General features: G+C 42.6%; 2 protein-coding genes across 3 annotated transcripts; one reads left to right on the forward strand and one right to left on the reverse strand.

The window, feature by feature from the left end:
* The first annotated feature begins 295 nt into the window (after nt 1-295).
* Nucleotides 296-8,596, forward strand: zgc:194930 (uncharacterized protein LOC557813 homolog). Its single transcript, XM_037260457.1, has 3 exons — nt 296-561; nt 3,797-3,849; nt 5,447-8,596. Exons 2-3 carry the CDS (start codon nt 3,818-3,820, stop codon nt 6,198-6,200), a joined length of 786 nt encoding a protein of 261 aa, XP_037116352.1. The 5' UTR covers nt 296-561; nt 3,797-3,817; the 3' UTR covers nt 6,201-8,596.
* A 128-nt stretch (nt 8,597-8,724) lies between these two features.
* Nucleotides 8,725-15,944, reverse strand: rell1 (RELT like 1). 2 transcript variants are annotated; one of them, XR_005098944.1, is made up of 9 exons: nt 15,789-15,944; nt 14,244-14,474; nt 11,726-11,797; nt 11,022-11,076; nt 9,990-10,238; nt 9,783-9,909; nt 9,519-9,619; nt 9,231-9,275; nt 8,725-9,154 (listed from the first exon to the last, which is right to left on the reverse strand). XR_005098944.1 is itself a non-coding variant. In XM_037260455.1 (8 exons), the coding sequence occupies exons 1-7, from the start codon at nt 15,811-15,813 to the stop codon at nt 9,243-9,245; spliced, it is 792 nt and encodes a 263-aa protein (XP_037116350.1). In that variant the 5' UTR covers nt 15,814-15,944; the 3' UTR covers nt 8,725-9,154; nt 9,231-9,242. The 2 variants fall into 2 exon arrangements, 1 of the variants encoding a protein (XP_037116350.1); XM_037260455.1 differs by lacking the exon at nt 9,519-9,619.
* Nucleotides 15,945-17,182: the final 1,238 nt, after the last annotated feature.

Genomic DNA, 17,182 nt, shown 5'->3' on the forward strand with positions numbered 1-17,182 from the left:
GCCTGTGTATAATATTTTTCACAGTCCTGGTATATCGTGTTTCTTTACTTTGATAGTGTTATTACAGTTGGTACTCTACTTTTTTTTAATATACTGTTTCAACAATATTGTTGTGCTATCCATTGCCTTTTGTATTTAACTGGACATTTAAAACACCGTCAATATTTCAAAAAGACAAAAGGTTTTGTCCAGTCATTGTAAAGTTAAAGTAAAAAACATTGGTTGAAAGCGTGAGTTTGTTGAGCGGGCATTGCTGTTTTATTTTGTTAACAGGAAACTCGTGTGCGTTACTTTGTTTGACTTGATAGTGGTCCACTAGACTCGTGTGTCATCCGTACTCTTCAGACTTGCGTCGGGGTTGGAGATATGGGACCGAGGATTCTCCAAGGTGGGGGCGACCCAAACAACTTCATCCGCGGGACGGTGGTGGTTTACCCCCAAACGAGTTGAGAGGAGTCATCGTTTTTATTTCAAAACAAACTAAAAAGCGAAAGAATCTAGATGTCAAGTGTGTTTTTGGATACCTAGGGCAAAGTGCCACACCTTCTCGTAGCGCAACAGGTAGGTGCGAAACTCCTCTTTGAAATAGAAAATGTTAATAATACAAAATGAAAGAAAAAGAGCTTCTCATTTGGAATGACTTTCAAAAGGAAAGATTAAGACGTCTAAAAAGTATGGAAGAATATGAGATGTGGTTTTAACTCACAGAAAGTTTCATCACGACCGTTTTAACAACAGTATTTATGTTCTTTAAATTAATTCAACTGTTAATTACCTTGTATCCAAATGCCTAAATCTGGACTTTAAATAATGCAATTGCTAATTTTCTCTTGGATATTACACCCATGTGAGTGTAAATGTTGAATATAAAAAATGTACATTTTAAGAGAGAACGTGAGTATCTATAACATTGTTATTATGTCAATAATCCCCACCAGGCTGGTTAATGAGTGAAGGGAACTCATTAATCAGAGGGTTTGTTCGTTACCTGGGAAGAACCGTATGTGGCCTTGAGCTGTGTTTGCACGTCGCTCATGTCAACATTCCAACCTGCATGGGCCTCGTCAGACCATCATGCACTGGCCAAAATGGCGGCGCTCATCTCCAGTCTCCCACTCCCGTTGTGGTCAACTCCACCCTGCGGTAGAGCTTGTTTGACCAAACAAGTTTTAGCGATTGGATGCAAATTCTAGTATTTGCTCATGGCGGCATGACTTGCGGCAGGATATAAAAGATGACAACTGAGCTACCGAATGTGTTAGATGATTGTAAACAAAAGGTCGTTAAAAAAGTAGTCTGACAAGGCAAAAGTCCAAATAAAAATTCCAAAAGTGGTTTGTTTTAATTTATGCTTTGCAAGAGTCTGACAAGGCAAAAGTCAAAATAAAAAGTGTTTTAATTAATTTATGCTTTCCAAGTTTTAAGCTAATCAAACGTATTAATTATACTCCAGCTACTCCAAAAAAAGTCCAAAAATCTCACATAACTATATAATTTGTCAGAAAAATATTCCTCAAGTCAAGTACTTGAAAGGTAAAATATTTGTACCCGCCACCGAGAATCAATATCACGCTTTAGCAAGTCAAAATAAAAATTTGGTATTGTGTAATGAGTGTTGTTAGATCATGTGTACTTTTTCCAAGTACAGTGAGAGCTCCAGGGGGGGCGGGTTGGTCGTGGTCTGTGGGAGAAAACACAGCGGCGGCTGTGTTTGCGAAACGAACCAGCCGCCGAGTCGCTGTCGATAAGCGTGGGCCCGTCGGCTAATTGAGCGGTTTCATCACGCTGCAGCCCGAGGCCTTGTTTTCGGTAGAAGGGTGTTCGCACTCAGCACAAGGCAGTAACATGATTTCCAGACAGAGCGTCTTCTCAAAGTACTCCCAGTGGCCCTCTGGTTGTGACATGGGACCGACCCAGTGTTGCGTCATTGTTCTAAAGCAAGCAAGCAAGCAAATGGACCGGTTATGTTCTTGCTGTGTTGGTGCGGCAAAATATCCCTTGCTTAAAGGGTTATAACAACGTGACTATTTATGCTAACCTGTCAATAGCTTGTTTTCTATGTTAGCATTAAGCTAGTGGCGGAGTTGCTTATGTTGAATTGTTTTGAATACACTTTAAAGTTCTTCGGTTCTGGTCACTACCACTCAGCTGGTCACGCCCATCTTAAGTTTACTGTATAACTAACACATAAAACAAGAGGATTAAACATTACACATCATGTCATTTCCACTAACTTAATGCTAACACCTAAAGTGAAATGCCATAGACGAGCTAATGGAAATTAGCATCGAAGATACAATAATTCCAAACCTTCAAACAAATACAGGGAACAGCATCTAACAATACTCACAAGTACATTATTGAAAGTGAAAAGTCAATAAAGCAAGATTAGGTTAGAGATCTCAACATGGCAGTTGGATGATAAAAGCTCAGGAGGTGATAAGAAGGCTTATCAAAGTCTCCCTTTCAACAACCTGGAATTATTATTTGCGGAAAAAAACGCTACAGAGAGTGAGATGGAGGTCCGACCAGTTTGTCCACTTTTCCAACGCCGCGCCCACAGCAACACCATCTCCCCCGAGCTGGGAAATGACAGCTTACTATCTACTGGCCACGCCATGCCTCAGAAATAAGACAACCATCTATCTGATGATATAATACAATACAATTTATCTTTATTTATATGGCGCTTTCACAACAGCTTCCACATCTCTAGACTGATATCAATATTGTCTTTCAAAACAGAAGGTCATACTCGTTCATACGAAAGTAGTGTCTTAACATCAAACAGGCCCTCATGTCTTTCTTTACATATGAAACCCAATTGGAAAAGTTTTCGCTGGATTTAAAATCCAGTCCACGTCGAGCCCGCAACGATTTTGCATTTATCGCACCTTTTTCTCCGCAGATGAGATGTTTCAATTTCCTGTGAGGGAATGCCTCACTGCTGGAATATGGCTGCCTTTTAGTAATCTTCCCAACATCTTTCCCATCATAAAAATGCGTTAAGGGTATCTGATGTATTCAATGGAGCAGGAAACAAGGATGGAAATTCAAATAAGAATCAGCAGATAGCTGAAGGAATGAATGATTGTGCACACCGAAACGATCATCTCATGATTATTGTGGATGCTTGGCTAACAATTGCGTAAAATTTACTAGTCGACTTGTCCACGGGTAGACTTAATTATAGTAAATAAAAATGATGTCAAGGTTTACATTATAGTGAACACAAAACATCTCCAGTTGTTCAACACGAATTTAAGATTTTTTATTTTTTTTTGGGAAGACTACACTTTGTCGAGGACTGAGTCAGCAGGATTTTGGCTCAGAGGAGTGTTAAGATGACACCTTGTCAAGTCTGCCCTGCGGTACAGGGACTTTCCCGCGCTGACCCGTAGGACGAATGACCTCAACTCACAGGCAGCTTTTGCCTTGCAAATCTCACCTGGCATCCATTCGAATGCAAAACAACCCCCTCGATTAGAGCGTCTTGGGATTTGTCCTCACTCTGAATGTTCGGGGCAATAAATTAGTCAACAGTGGTTGACATATATACGAAATTAATTTATTCTGTGAGTATTGTTAAATCAATGTATTCAAAAATCTGTAAACAATGCTATATATTACTAATGCTAATTGTTAGCATGTAGTCTATGTGTCTTGTTTTTTAGGATTCATGTCAGCACAGAAAGACAAAAGGCTTGATGGCCATATCAAAAGTGAAAATAACGGAGGATTGGGTGTTTTTCTTTTTTTACTTCTGCTGATTTTAATGAGATTTGTTCCTCTGCAGCTCTATCTCTCAGCTGGCCAAATGGGGTGTCAATGCTGCCGGATGATGAAAAGGTGAGAAGAAGTTTGCCGGTTGGCAGGTGTCTGTCTGCAATGAGAGCGTGAGGAGATCTATTTTAATTGAAACTAGGTGTCAAAGTGGTCATCATCATTCGTCATTTCATCCCGTTTCAGTAGCAAGGCTCTCATAATGATATGCAGGTGAATGAATAAGAAGACTGAGGACTTGTGGCATCAAGGCCGGGTGGACAGGATAAGGAAAATTACAGTCAGATATGCCAAGGGTTATATGCAAATAAGGGGTGAAGAATAAATTGTTTCTTTTGATGTCAGAGTAATCACGGCCCTGACTAAGCCAAGTATAGTGTAAAATAAATCAACTTGGAATCCTGGGGCTGCCAATACAATGAAAACAGCAGGGGCCCCAAACTTGAACCCTGTGGAACACCATTCGACAGTGGGGCAACCAAGGCTAACGTAAAAATTCCTGCCTTCCAAATAGGATCCAAAACCACTTTCGAGTGCTACCACTGATGCCCACCTGGGGCTGCAGACGAGCCAAAACAATACTTCGTAAGAAATGCTGCTGCCAGTTACAACCAAAAAGCAACCCAGATAAAATCAGTATTTACAAAAAGAATTCACAGAAAATAGTCATAATCAAATATAAATACTACTGTTCAATTACGACAATATTTCCTAAGTAGAAAAAAATTGAGCGGGCCTCGAGTTTGACTCAAAGACTAAAAATAATCAGTTTTTGATTGGAAACCAACCAAAGTGTCTTTGTGTCTCCCTTTTTTTTTTTTTTTTTTATAAACGTCCTTGAGCCTCCAACTCTTGTTATGCTCATCACCTTGGTACGAGAGGAGAGGTAAACATTAATTTTCTCAAGCTTTACTGGGAGCTTTGTAAAGAGAAGCTTTCAGGGTGAGCGAGCAAGTGAGGTCCAGAGAGGAAACCTTCGCCGTGTCCGCTCGTACCAGGAAGGAGAAAAAAAAAAAAAGCCCGTTCTTGTAATAATTAGGAGGATGATGATGAATTGTGGATGAGAAAACCTCGAAAAAGAAGAGAGTAACAAAGAGGGCGTATATTAGCGTGGAAAAGGACACCTGGAGAGGTGCAAGGTGGACAAGCGCAGCTTGCAAGCTGGAGGAGAAAATAAACATGAGGAAAAGGAGATTGGTGTGAAAAAAAACAACGTGACAGGCAACGTCCAACAATCTGTTGAAAATAAATCCATCCCTCTGCCAAAAACACAGACACTCAGTGTCTGCCTCTAAAAATCACCACTGTCATGTCACAATTACAGAAAGCATCCAAACAATACAAAACCGCAATATAACAACACACAACTGTGCCAAGCAATTCATTTGAAGTCATTCTGAATCAATATTTATCATTAATAACACGACAAAAAGCTTCAGGACCACATTTCCTGTTTCGCTTGTCCTGTTCCGAGTCACGGGGAGCTGGAGCCTAACCCAAGCTGATTGCACCCTGGACTGATTTAGATTTTAGAGACATAGCTGAGAAAAAAAAAGCCAGGAAATGAAGAGAATAGTAATAATATTTATAAGAATTATAAACGGCCTCTATCGTCAACCCAAAAGTTAAATTGTGCTGATGGTTTTTTTTCCGTCTTTCCCAGTTACATCTCCGATCCATCGGCGGCGGTGGATGTGAGGAAGACAGACACCCTCTACCGAACGCACAACCTCTCAGATGGGGCCCTCAGGGGCCGCTCACAAGGAGCCCACCACTCGGAGAAGGAGGGCTTCCACAACCTGGCCTACACCATCTCCAGCGACAGCAACCTCAGACTGGAGGTGGACAACAACCACGTCAACTACAGGCTCCACGCCGTGCCGCCGCCCAGCAACCAGCCGCACCAACGGGCCAGCGCTCCCCCAGCGGATGGCGGACTCTATATCATCCAACCGGACGCTCTGGGGCCACAATGGGTGATCCAGGATAAACACCAAAGTCAGGTGCCGGTGTACCCCGCCTTTCAGGCCTACGACAACCAGAGGGTCTTTGGCGGGCTGAGACCTTGGGACAGCCCCGTCACCCAGTGCGTGACCACCAACGGGAGCCTGTCGGCGGACGAGGTAGACGAAGGCGTCGGGGGGACACCCGAGTACCCCTGCGACACCGGGGACGAAGAGAGCGTCTTTTCGGTGGACATCCAGACCAGCACCGCCAGCCTGTGGTCGGCCGACACCAGAAACGAGCGAAGATCCAAGGCGGCGGACGTGTCCACGGTTGAGAGCGGCATCGTTGTGACAAAGAGCGAGGACGAAGAGGAAGAAGGCCGAAACGAGGCGGGGAGCGTCACGGACTCCATGGTGGCAGAGGCGCTCGCCGCCCTGGAGGCCGCCACGGCCGGGGAGGATGAGGAGTGACTTGCAAAACCGTTTACAAGGTGGACAAAGGTTTGAAGCTGAAGAGACAGCTGGAAATGTTTTAGTACTCGGCCATCCTCGCAAAATGCATGGCGTCAGCGTTTTCTCATCATATCAGAATTTCCACATTTCCCTTCCTCTCATCATCACTTTTATTTATACTGTATATATGTGAGAGGAAAAGCACAAATATGTCCATATTTCTTTGTCCTTCTGGCTTATGACATCAGCTCATGCTTGATGATGAGCAGGTTGAGGCCGGAACTTTGCAAGATCTGATCTAATCTTGTCCGCCATCTCGTCAAGGCTCATTTACGAGTGCTCAGTAGGATACGAGACCTGAAAAAAACTGCAGTTGTTTTGTTTGCTCATGTCTCTGCTGCCAAATAATGTTGCTAAACTGTGAGCGTTCCATTTTATAACTTATCAAACTGTGTCCAATGGACCTTCACTTTGTGTTTTTTAATGGACCACACAAATGTTTGTTGACTCTCTCCAGCTTCACCGTGGGACCGGCTGCTTGCCGCGGCGGCCGCTAATGAGTACCTTTGGGCTCTCACGCTACCACTTGTGTCACATTCCAACTGCACATTTTAAGGAAAAATGCAAGCATCGACTCAGAATCTTGAATAGAATTCCGCTTATTGTTTGCTCTCAGTATCCATTTCTGACATACCAGTGAGGTTCAGTCATGGAGATAACGGTGCTACGGAAAGATCTGCGACCGGTCAAAATTTGTAATGTTGACGTCAAAATGTAAATATTAAGTATATGTCACCGTAAACAAGGGTTCATTATAATTTGTCGCAAATGTTTGAAGTGCAGTGCCTTACTTTAATACTAAGCTAGCATTAGCACTGCAAACAAGCGGATGTTAGCCACGGCTGCTAGCATGACGGTCAAAATGGATTGCTCGTATAACACTATGTATTTGAAATGTATTTTTTTGGCAAAGTACAACCAATAAAAAATATAAACAATTGATAAACATACTATTAAGTAGAATTTTTGCTAATTTTGTAATGCTTCTGAATCCACCAGCTTCTGTTTGCTAGTCTTATGTCCTATTGTTAGCAAACAAGGGATGGCCTTTTTCTTTTCCCTGAGGGGGAATGCTTAAGCTAACAGGTCAGGTTGCATGTTTTGACAATTGGTCAGTCAGGACTCAGGTCGTGTGACTGGTTGTTTTTCCCTCAGCGCTGGTTTCTTGTAAATCAAGTACAAGATAATTCTGACAATTTGAACAAATTGACAGGTCGCAGATATTTCCACAACAGCAGCACCACTTTCTGCAAGTTAGCCATGGACATTAGACACACACATGGATGCTCCCCGAGGTGTGAAGGCCTGCCTAATCTGTTTGTTTTTCTCAAGGCTTTGTTGCCGTTAATGATGTCACCCTTAATTGTAGCACACACACATTTCCATGTCTCCGAGGAGGAAAAGGAAAAACACGGTGGCAAGGAAAAAAAAAAAAAGCTGTCCTTGCTGTCCCTGCTGGCCTGCTGGCTCAAGTTAAATATTACATTCATTTCAGTGGAAATTGCATTTAGCCGTGTTGCTCAAGCCAGAGGCAAGATGTTTGTGTTCACGGCCGTTAAACATTGACCAGGCTTCCCCACTGTCACCATGGTGCCTTAAATAATTGAACACCAGAGAGACAAGTGCATATAAATGTTCCATTTTCCACAAAAATATTGTTGAAACTTTTTGGATGATACTTGGCAAAAAAAAAAGCTCAAGTCAACACACTTATGTGCACAACCAGGAGTCAATATTTGCACTAGTGACTGCCTGCCTGCCTGCCTCGCCCTTTTGCGACCTTGCGTGTTTGGGGAAGGGAACTTTGCTTAAAGCTCACAGCTACGGGCAGGGTGACGTAGTTTTGTGTGATATTCAGGTCTACCCCACCCCCCCATCAAAACCGCCCTCAAAGTCCTGTCTAGTTCAATCTTATTGTGACACACTTAACAAGAGTGTACATTCGTCTTTATTTCCATATTTTTTTTGTCATTAAATAAAAAAAAAACAGCAGAAATAATAAAATATATGTCATACATCCAAAAACTGATGTGATAATACTTATGCTGTAAACAAATATATATATATTTAAAAAAATAATAGCCTTTAAAAGGTGAATAACCCCTAAAGAATGAGAGAAGAGCTCGACACTTATGATGTCGACGCTCTCTTGCTTTGGTATCGCTTCAGACCAGCAACCAGCATCCAAAACTTGGCTCGATCTTACATAAGTAAAACCCAAGTCGGGAGGAAAAAAAAAATAGAACGGACTCAATGGGCTGATTTTCAGCACACAAATGTCCCAACACAAACCCTTCACGCCCATGAGTAGGACGCTTAGCTCCTACTCATGATAATAATCATAATAGAAGCTTAAAAAAAAAAGAGAAAAACAACAAGGAGATAAGTGCATCCTTAGTATGCCTCGGAAGAAAGTTAGAAATGAAATGATGAGTTACGACAGTAAAAATGGAGCCTTTCCTCCGTCTGACTTAACATTTTAAAAAATATTTCACTGGCACATAGAAGCGATTCTTTACACGTTTGCAATACTCGATATAGTTCTAGCTGGAGCACGATATGACGCTTATGTTCCTTTATGACGACCAACTTCCTGAGGCCACGACATGATCGTATCCTTACTTCCTGTCTCCGTCCGACTCCTCGTACCGATTGACCGAGTCTTATTAAATCGAGTGGAATTTGGCACGCACGTTTGCTTCCTGCCTTTTGACGTGTGGATATTAAATGAGAAAGGAACACTTGCGTTCTCCTCCGTAGCTGGTAAATAAGAGGTTTGTGTGACTGCACGTCTCTGGTCCCGTTGGGGAAGGATGCGTGGGGGCGTGAGGGGGTGCGCACACACTTGATATTGCTCTTATGTGTCGACGTTTGCGTCGGGAGGCTTAAGAAGTGTCTTCTCGTGGAAGAGGCTGAAAAGGGCGAGAATATAAAATGAATCTACTGGAAAAGCTAAGGGGATGCAGTTTTTGGGCATTTCGTAATTACCTGGATTTTTCCTCATTTGTCCTTGTCCAAGTTGACTTTCTCCTCCTGATTTAACACAAAAGCAGAAAGATTCAAATGAAAAAAAAAAAAAAAAGGTTAAGGGGAAGGGAAGGCAGCTAGAAATTCTACGAAAGATCTGAGTTGATTTCTAACTAAGTGTGCAGTGGGTAACTATCTAATCTCATTTAATCAATACAAAAAAAATGATTTACTTCCTTCAAATTATTTCCTGGTTATTTTTAGATGCTTTTGTTTTCGTTCAATTAGTTTTCCAAGAAATGTTTTCACCCAAATTTTCTCCCAGCTCTGAAAAAAATGTGCGACTCGGCCTTTCATTCCTTTGGATTGTCATTATTTCCCAAGGGATGGCTTGGTTTTAGTCAGGCTTTCTGGAATGGAGCAATAAAAAAAAAATCAGGTTCAATAATCTATCGTCTGTCAATGTCACAAAATAATTTGACAGCACAATTAAATATTTGTATAAATATCTTTCGTAATTTTTTGTTTCGTTGGTGATTTTTCTAATTCAGAAGTAGGAAACAATTCACCAACCTCTTGGGACTCGGACACTGTCCGGCTATTTGACACAGCATCTTCGGACGGAACGCTCCCGTTGGAATCCGCTGTGAACATAATCCGCCGTTCCCTGGTAGGTTTCTCACACTTTGTCACACGGAACCTGAACGGGGAAAACAAACACGGTCGAGATCAAGATGGCAAATCTCGAAGGTCGAGTGAATTTGAGCCAATGGCGCCCACCTGCCCACGGACAGCACCGTGACTTCGCCGAGGAGGCTGCGGCGTGGCTCCGCCTTGCGGGCTGCCGGCTTGCTCATGAGCGGCCACTTTTTCTGGCTGCAGCGCGTGCAGATATTCTTGTGGCCGCCTAAGCCGCCAATCGTGTGCAGGTGGTTGCAGGTGTGCTTAGCGGCCCCAGGGGGCGCTCCGGGCGATATGGGGGTCGTGGGAGGCGAGGGCGTGAAGGGGGAGGTGGGGGTGACGGGTGCGCTGTGGAAGGAAAAAGAAAATTGGGCTTTGGTTTTTATTCACACGTTATTCTGCGCCAAGAAACTTCTCGTCGTGTTTTGGTGAATCAAATTGCGATTAACTTGCCGCATTCCAAAATGTCGGTCGACCACGTTGTTTTAAAATGTAGACTTTTGCGGTCGCTCGTAGTGCATTACATATGATGGTGTATGCGCCGACTATCTGTTCACAAGGGTGTACCACAGGGCTCTGTGTTAGGTCCACCTTCGTTTTTAGATTTATCTGAATAATCTGGGTCAAAATTTGCTAAATACCTATGTGGTCATTAGAAACACACTGAATGAGCTGACACTAAATATTCCAAAAATTCCATTCTTTCCACTACTTTGCAAATCCTACATTTCTTAACCCAATCAAACCATTCCGACTTCCAAGTAAACCATCCCACAGCCTTTCAGTTCTGCTTTAGATCTTCAGCATTAACACACAAGTTGTACAGTATTTGCATTTTCTAGGTTAGCTAAGACGCTGTTGCCAGTGATGTGGCGTGATCAGGGAGCTTGAGCATGCTACATTTTGAGAAATTAGGTCACTATCAAAACATGAAACAAAAGAGGGGTAGCGGTGGGGTGGTAAGGATCCCCTACCCCACCCTACTCTCACAGCTGCTTGCTCTCAATAAGATCTGTGCCAGAAAAAAAAAAGGCTTGACAGGCTCGTCAGGCTTCCGAGCAGGGTTAGGCTGCCATCTTGTGGTCGTACTCAACACAGCAGGACGATGACCTTAATTACAATAAAGCTTACCCATCAGAATCAATGCTGTTGTCATTAATCATGGCTTTGAGGGCATCCGAGTTGGCTGAAACAGGAAAAAAAATGTGCATTTATCAACAACAACAAAAATGATCATTTTCCACCACCAGATTATCTGAACACACAAATGGGTCGCGTGTTTGTTACGGCGACTACGCAAATGTCCAAAAACTCAACTTTAAATTCACATCACACATATTAAGAGTCAAGCAATGTTTGGATGTTTGTAAACATCTGAAATACCATTAAAGAGTTCAGGGGGAATCGCAGTAGGTGGTATGTTTAAGTTTCAAATGATTAATAATGGCGCTTATAATCATTTCAGTGGAGGAGTAAGCAGACGGAAGTCGTCACGTTCGGCCAATCTACACAAACGCCCAAAGACGTCTGAGGTGCACCTTATCAGCCTGCAGCACTCTCTTATCGCCCCCGCAGCACGACGGCCTTCAGTAGAACGTGACGCCTATTTGAACCATTTACTTTCCGACATCGTTTCGGGACTGCGGTACGCCGCCATTGGCCCCCGAGATCTAATAAAAGGTGGAAGCGTCGAACCGCACGATCAATAAACGGCCCGTCGGGAAGCGGCGGGATATTAACTGTCAACGCTGGCATTTTTTTAATTACAAACCTGCACGGGCACTCGTGCAATCATCTTCAAATAAAAAAAAAAAAAGGGACATAGTGAGACATACCTTCATTTTTCATGATGAAGTGGACGATCTGTCCCACCGTGTCATTGTTGTCGCTGAGGGTGTCGTTGAACTCTGCGAGCAGGAAGAAACAAAGATGAATTTGAAATCAGAAAAACCTTTTGAGGGGAAAAAAAATAACCATTTGGGCATTGATTGTGACGGAGAGAAATGCCAACACTTTGGAAGATGGACAAGCTTAGCTATTTGACACTTGAACAGAGCATTTAAAGCTATTTTATAGTCGATTCTGTCTGAAACGGACGAAATTTTGTTCCTCAAGGGCCCACGGCGCTATAATAAAAAAAAAATAAAAAAAACACAAGGTTGCTTTATACAGTCCCCTCCAGAAGTATTGGAACAGCAAGATCGTTTTTTTTGTTTTTCTTTTATACCGATGACAAATCAAAAGGTAAATATCAATTCAAGTTTTTATTTGATGAGGCAACTCATGAATGCTGTCTACAAAGCCATTTGTTTTCTGACAATTTACAGAAAAAAAAATCGAAACTAATCCTAAGAACCTTTCATGCAACAAGAGAATGAAATACACTTATTCACTTTAAGTTAATTTAATAATGTATGCTCCAAAAATTTGGCTCACTTGAAGAGTGGGTGGCTTAAAAAAAAAAAAAAAAAAAAAAAAAAGAGGCTTTGTCATGAGTTGTTCAACACCTCCAAATGTGAATCCCATGAAATGAAAGCTGGAATTCTGAACTTTTGTGTGACATTCATGTTTTCATCAGAAACCCAAACGTCTTCAGGATACAACAAAAACCAACTAATTGACTTTATTGCTCCAATACCTTTGTCTGTAAGCTATTTTTAATCTCCCATTCTCTCTCACCATGTCTTAATTGTCATCATTTGTTGGCTAGCCTGTTTCTTGCTTCCTGCTCACCAAATACCGCAAACACTCGGTGCAGGCTAGAAAAGAAATCCGACGGAATGCAGAGCCCAAAATCTCACGCAGCCTTGCGATATGCGAGGCGTTCTCACGTCGACCCGAGCGCCGCGGAATGAAAAGTGGGAATGAATGAGAGCTGATTGTTGAGCTTCACATGAGAGGGGTCCGTGTGAACCGCTGTGGGGGAGCAGCGATATTCCAGGAAGTGGCACAAAGTGAGGAAAGGCCGTAACATGAAGAATCACGTCTGCGCGCACCAAGACGATTGACTTTGAAAACGATTACGGGAAGGAGGAAGCAAAAAGGCTTCGACTCGGTCGCTCCCATGACCTTGTGGTCACCACGGTGACGAGAGTACACATGAGCCGCAGCTGTCACGCAGTGAGGGAGCCAATGGAAATTAAAAGTAGCTTTGCCGTGATAATTCCATGAAGTAATCAGTGTCATGAATGCACAAGCCTTGTAAGATGACACGAGTCAAAACCAGCCGTGTCGGATGACACGAGTCAAATATGTGACAATCAAGTATGGGAGTGGGACATAATCACACGCCACCAAAAGTACAGGCAGCTTTTTAAAAAAACTAAATCTGATCCAATTAAATACATACGAGTAGTTTTGTTTTTGCTAAACGGTGCTAGCAAGCTACGGGGACACATTTCGCTAACAAAAGTTGAGCTAACGCAAGATCACGCCTGATATAAAGAGGACGTCAAATCAAAAATGTTCTTTGCAATAACGCGTTCTAATAGCCTCCACAAGACTACATCAGATATTAATCAATATAAATATTGCCTTTGTGGAATATGAATTAAGCAAATATTATCCATCTAAAGGGCGGCCATTTTGCCACTTGCTGTCAAATGAAAATGACAGTTGCTTAGGGCTCTCAGGTAGCAACCAATCACGGCTCACCTGTTTTCTGAGTTTGGTCATGTGACATCGGTAAATCGAGAAGTGATTGGTCGTCACCTTGAGCCACCGTGATCTCATTTTCAGTTGGGATCAAGTGGCAAAATGGCTGCTGAGATGGATTCTTGTGCCAGATTAACCCCCCCCACTGTGAAAAAATAATTTCATTCATACAGTAATGACTTAATTAAATGGAATTAAGTCGTCTTTGTCACACTGCATCGCTTCGATTGTCATTGTGTTGCTTTTTTTGGCATGCCCCCCTTGGCTACCTGTGACGGTACGAGGCAGATATACGGAGACATTTCCACTCCTCTCAGCTCATCAGTACAGCACTTATATTAGTCGCTCTTCACAGAGGATAAAGAATAGATGAGTGTTTTTACACCGTCATGTACATGTATGCTTAATCTGTTGGGATGTATCACAGCAATTCAGATGCTAATTAGCATAAACTAGTGGACTGAAAGTCGGTCGTTTACAATAGACGAGGAATGATTTGCTTGTATTTTATGTTTAGATTGATAGTAACTGGGAGTTTGATTAATCAGCTTGGAGCTTCTTTTCCAAAGGCTTGCTGACCAATTTCCAAAGTGCAGCCTATTGTGAAATGAATTGATTTCATCATCGCTGTACTTTTTGTCACTTCCGACACTCGTAATTATAAACAGTTACTCGGAATTCCAAAGTCCGTTTCCTCACCTCCGCCCAGTTCTGGATCTTTTTCCTCGTCTTCACACGCCTGCTCCGCTTCATCCTCATCCGGCGCCTCTGTGGTGGTGCAGCGGTAGCCCTTCCTCTTCAGCACGTGGCAGATGATCACCCCCAGCAGCCCCAGCAGGAAGAAGACTGGCACCAGCACGAAGGCCGTGTAGTCAGTGTTGCTCCCCCGGTCGGCCTCGTTAACTTTCCCGCTAATTGTGCTCTGACTAGCTGGAGGACAAATGGAAAGATGGACAGAGAGTAATGTGAGCTGGAGACCGGTGAGATGTGCGAGCGGCACAAATTGGAGGTCAACGGCACAGAGGAGTAGATGAAAATTACGTCAAAGGGTACACACGGTGGATAGGAAAAGTCTACACACCCCTGTTCACATTTTATTTTTTTCCCCCCAAGATTAACAGCGGCTGGTATGGGCAGTCTCTGTTCGTACCCGATACCTTAAAATGACTCGCTCATCCCTAAATGACTTATTCTACTTCCTAACCTGTTTTTCTCACCAATAATAAATATTCCTTCCGTGCTTGTTAACTTGAGTTTTTAGGACAAGTGTAAACGTTTAAAACATGATATTAATTTTGACCCGTTCATGTTTGGAATTTTTGTCCTGCCCGATAATTTGGTGGATATTTTAAGTCAAACTGGTTAACCAATCAGAGAAGGGGATTCCCCGAGAAGACAAAACATCAACGAGTATGTTTTGAAATTATAAAGCTGTACTGTTTAACTCTAATTTGAAGGTGTTTTCTGAACAGATTCGCAAAAGACATACGACATAAAAAGTCATCCATCCGAGATCACATTTGCATGTTTTCGGAAACTTGTCCTGCTGCTGTATGCGGCCTTTTGTCTGCTTGCACACTCAAGTCACATGTGTGCGTGTCCATTGTTGCACTTGCATGAACTTTACTCAGATGAACACAATAGTTTGCATCGTGGCCTTCCCGTGACCACTATGTGTCATCAGTTAGTGTGGCTGAACCAGACTGGCCATACTTTAAACCCCTCAAAATGTACATGGAGAGATACTGATATTCTTATCAACAACCAACACAGGAGTGAGCACAATAATCTAGAAGTTGCTCTTTAGGGGTCTTGCTTTTCAAACAAGACCTTCATCATTGAGACTGTCAAACACTTTTCAGGCAGGACCTTCATCTTCTAAGACACCAAAAAGACTTTGATAGCTCTACGGCTGATTCAGTCAAGAAACTCACACAAGGATCCAAGCACCACTTGCTGTGTCAGGGATTTATCACCAACAGCTTCCCTTTTATTTGTCTGAAGAAATATTCAGTGTTACAAGGCTAGATTTAAAGCATCTCAATCTGCACAGCCACAGTTGATTCGGTAACCTTCATCTTGTCCTCTAAAAAAAACAAAAAACTTAGCAATAAATGCAAAAGAAGAACTTTCTCAACAGGGTCATCCCTACGCCACCTTTTCGGGCAGCGGAGAAAAATAGTCGCAGGGCAGGCAGCTAACAACACGCATACCGAGGAACAATCCGTAAAATTGGACACCTACCCGTGACCGCCACTGGGTCGTCCATGGGTGGAAGCGGCGACGTGGACAGCAGCTGGCCGGGATGCTGGTGATGTTTCTAGCAGCCTATCTTGGACGCTGCGCGGTCACACACGCACAACCAGCCTAGCTTGAGGAGGGACTTTTTTTTTTTTTTTTTTTTTTAACCAAACATCAACGTACTTCCTGATTCCTGAACAGCGGACACGCCCTGCTCTTAAAGTGACACGCACATTTTTGGCAGCCTGCAACGTCGACCTTGCACGATACTTGCACATCACGACTTCTTGTCAGGAATTGCATATGGCTCTAAAATAGTTTTTTTGTAGTTCTTAGCCTGTTATATATGCATGTCTCCCAACTTTCACAGCTATCGCTCAAACATAGAACCGGGAATCCCACTTAACAAATCGGTAGGAGACATTGTGGAGCTATTTTTATAATAAATAAATAAATAAATAAATAAATCAATAAATAAATAAATACATACATACATACATACATACATACATACATACATACATACATACATACATACATACATACATACATACATACATACATACATCTTTCAAGGGAATAAGCATACTTTCATTCCTTAGGCAGACAGCACGATTACTTGGCAACCAGCAGGTGGCGCCAGACATAAATGTGCCGTATTCTGCCGAATACACTGCAACTCAAGTAAAAGGGATTAACACTATTAATATTATCAAACAAAAGAACACATCCATACCACTTAAGTATTTATGACGGCCATGTGAGGAAACTTTTTTTTAATTCGAACCAGTAAAAATAGGATGAAATCATTATGAATTCAAATATAGGCGTGTAAAGACATTAGATGTTATGGTGGCGTGGTGTAATTGTACATGAGATCCCAATTTATTCACTGACGTGGCTGGAAGTGCCCTACATTTGTTCTGTTTACAGCCAGAGAGCAACAACAACAGGCTTGCAACGTGCTTGTGAACAAGGGGCGTGGGACACTGACGTCAGTGCCTGAGCACGTTGAAATGTGCCTGCACTGCCCGTAAGACCGCCAATAGACGGGCTGTGGAAATCACCCGTGATATCTGTACAGCATTTACATCATGAATAGGCAAACAGTAGAATTGCAGTTCTTTAAAAAGAAGGGAAAAAAGATCAAGAAAAGACAATGTTACGATAAAACGAAGGACAAGGCTCTTGTGTCGTTTGCTTGGGCATCTATTTTGGGTATTACGGTAAACCAAAACCCACCCCATGGTGCCGCCCTCTCACGTTGAAATGTGCCTGCACAGTCCGTAAGACCGCCAATAAACGCGCTCTGGAATTCGCCTGTGATATCTGTAGAGTATGTACATCATTAATAGGCCAACAGTAGAATGTATGACTTGCAGTTATTTAACAAGAAG

The sequence above is a fragment of the Syngnathus acus genome, chromosome 10, assembly GCF_901709675.1.
Source record: "Syngnathus acus chromosome 10, fSynAcu1.2, whole genome shotgun sequence".
Taxonomy (NCBI): Eukaryota; Metazoa; Chordata; class Actinopteri; order Syngnathiformes; family Syngnathidae; genus Syngnathus; species Syngnathus acus.

Bases quoted from the DNA above. Each gene is read 5' to 3' on its own strand.
- zgc:194930 (XM_037260457.1), top strand. From the start codon at position 3,818: ATGGGGTGTCAATGCTGCCGGATGATGAAAAG. The intron at 3,850-5,446 runs GTGAGAAGAAGT...CGTCTTTCCCAG, and splicing joins TGCTGCCGGATGATGAAAAG to TTACATCTCCGATCCATCGG.
- rell1 (XM_037260455.1), bottom strand. From the start codon at position 15,813: ATGGACGACCCAGTGGCGGTCACGG. The intron at 10,239-11,021 runs GTAAGCTTTATT...TTCCTTCCACAG, and splicing joins AACAGCATTGATTCTGATGG to CGCACCCGTCACCCCCACCT. The intron at 9,276-9,782 runs GTTGGTGAATTG...GTGTTAAATCAG, and splicing joins CAGTGTCCGAGTCCCAAGAG to GAGGAGAAAGTCAACTTGGA.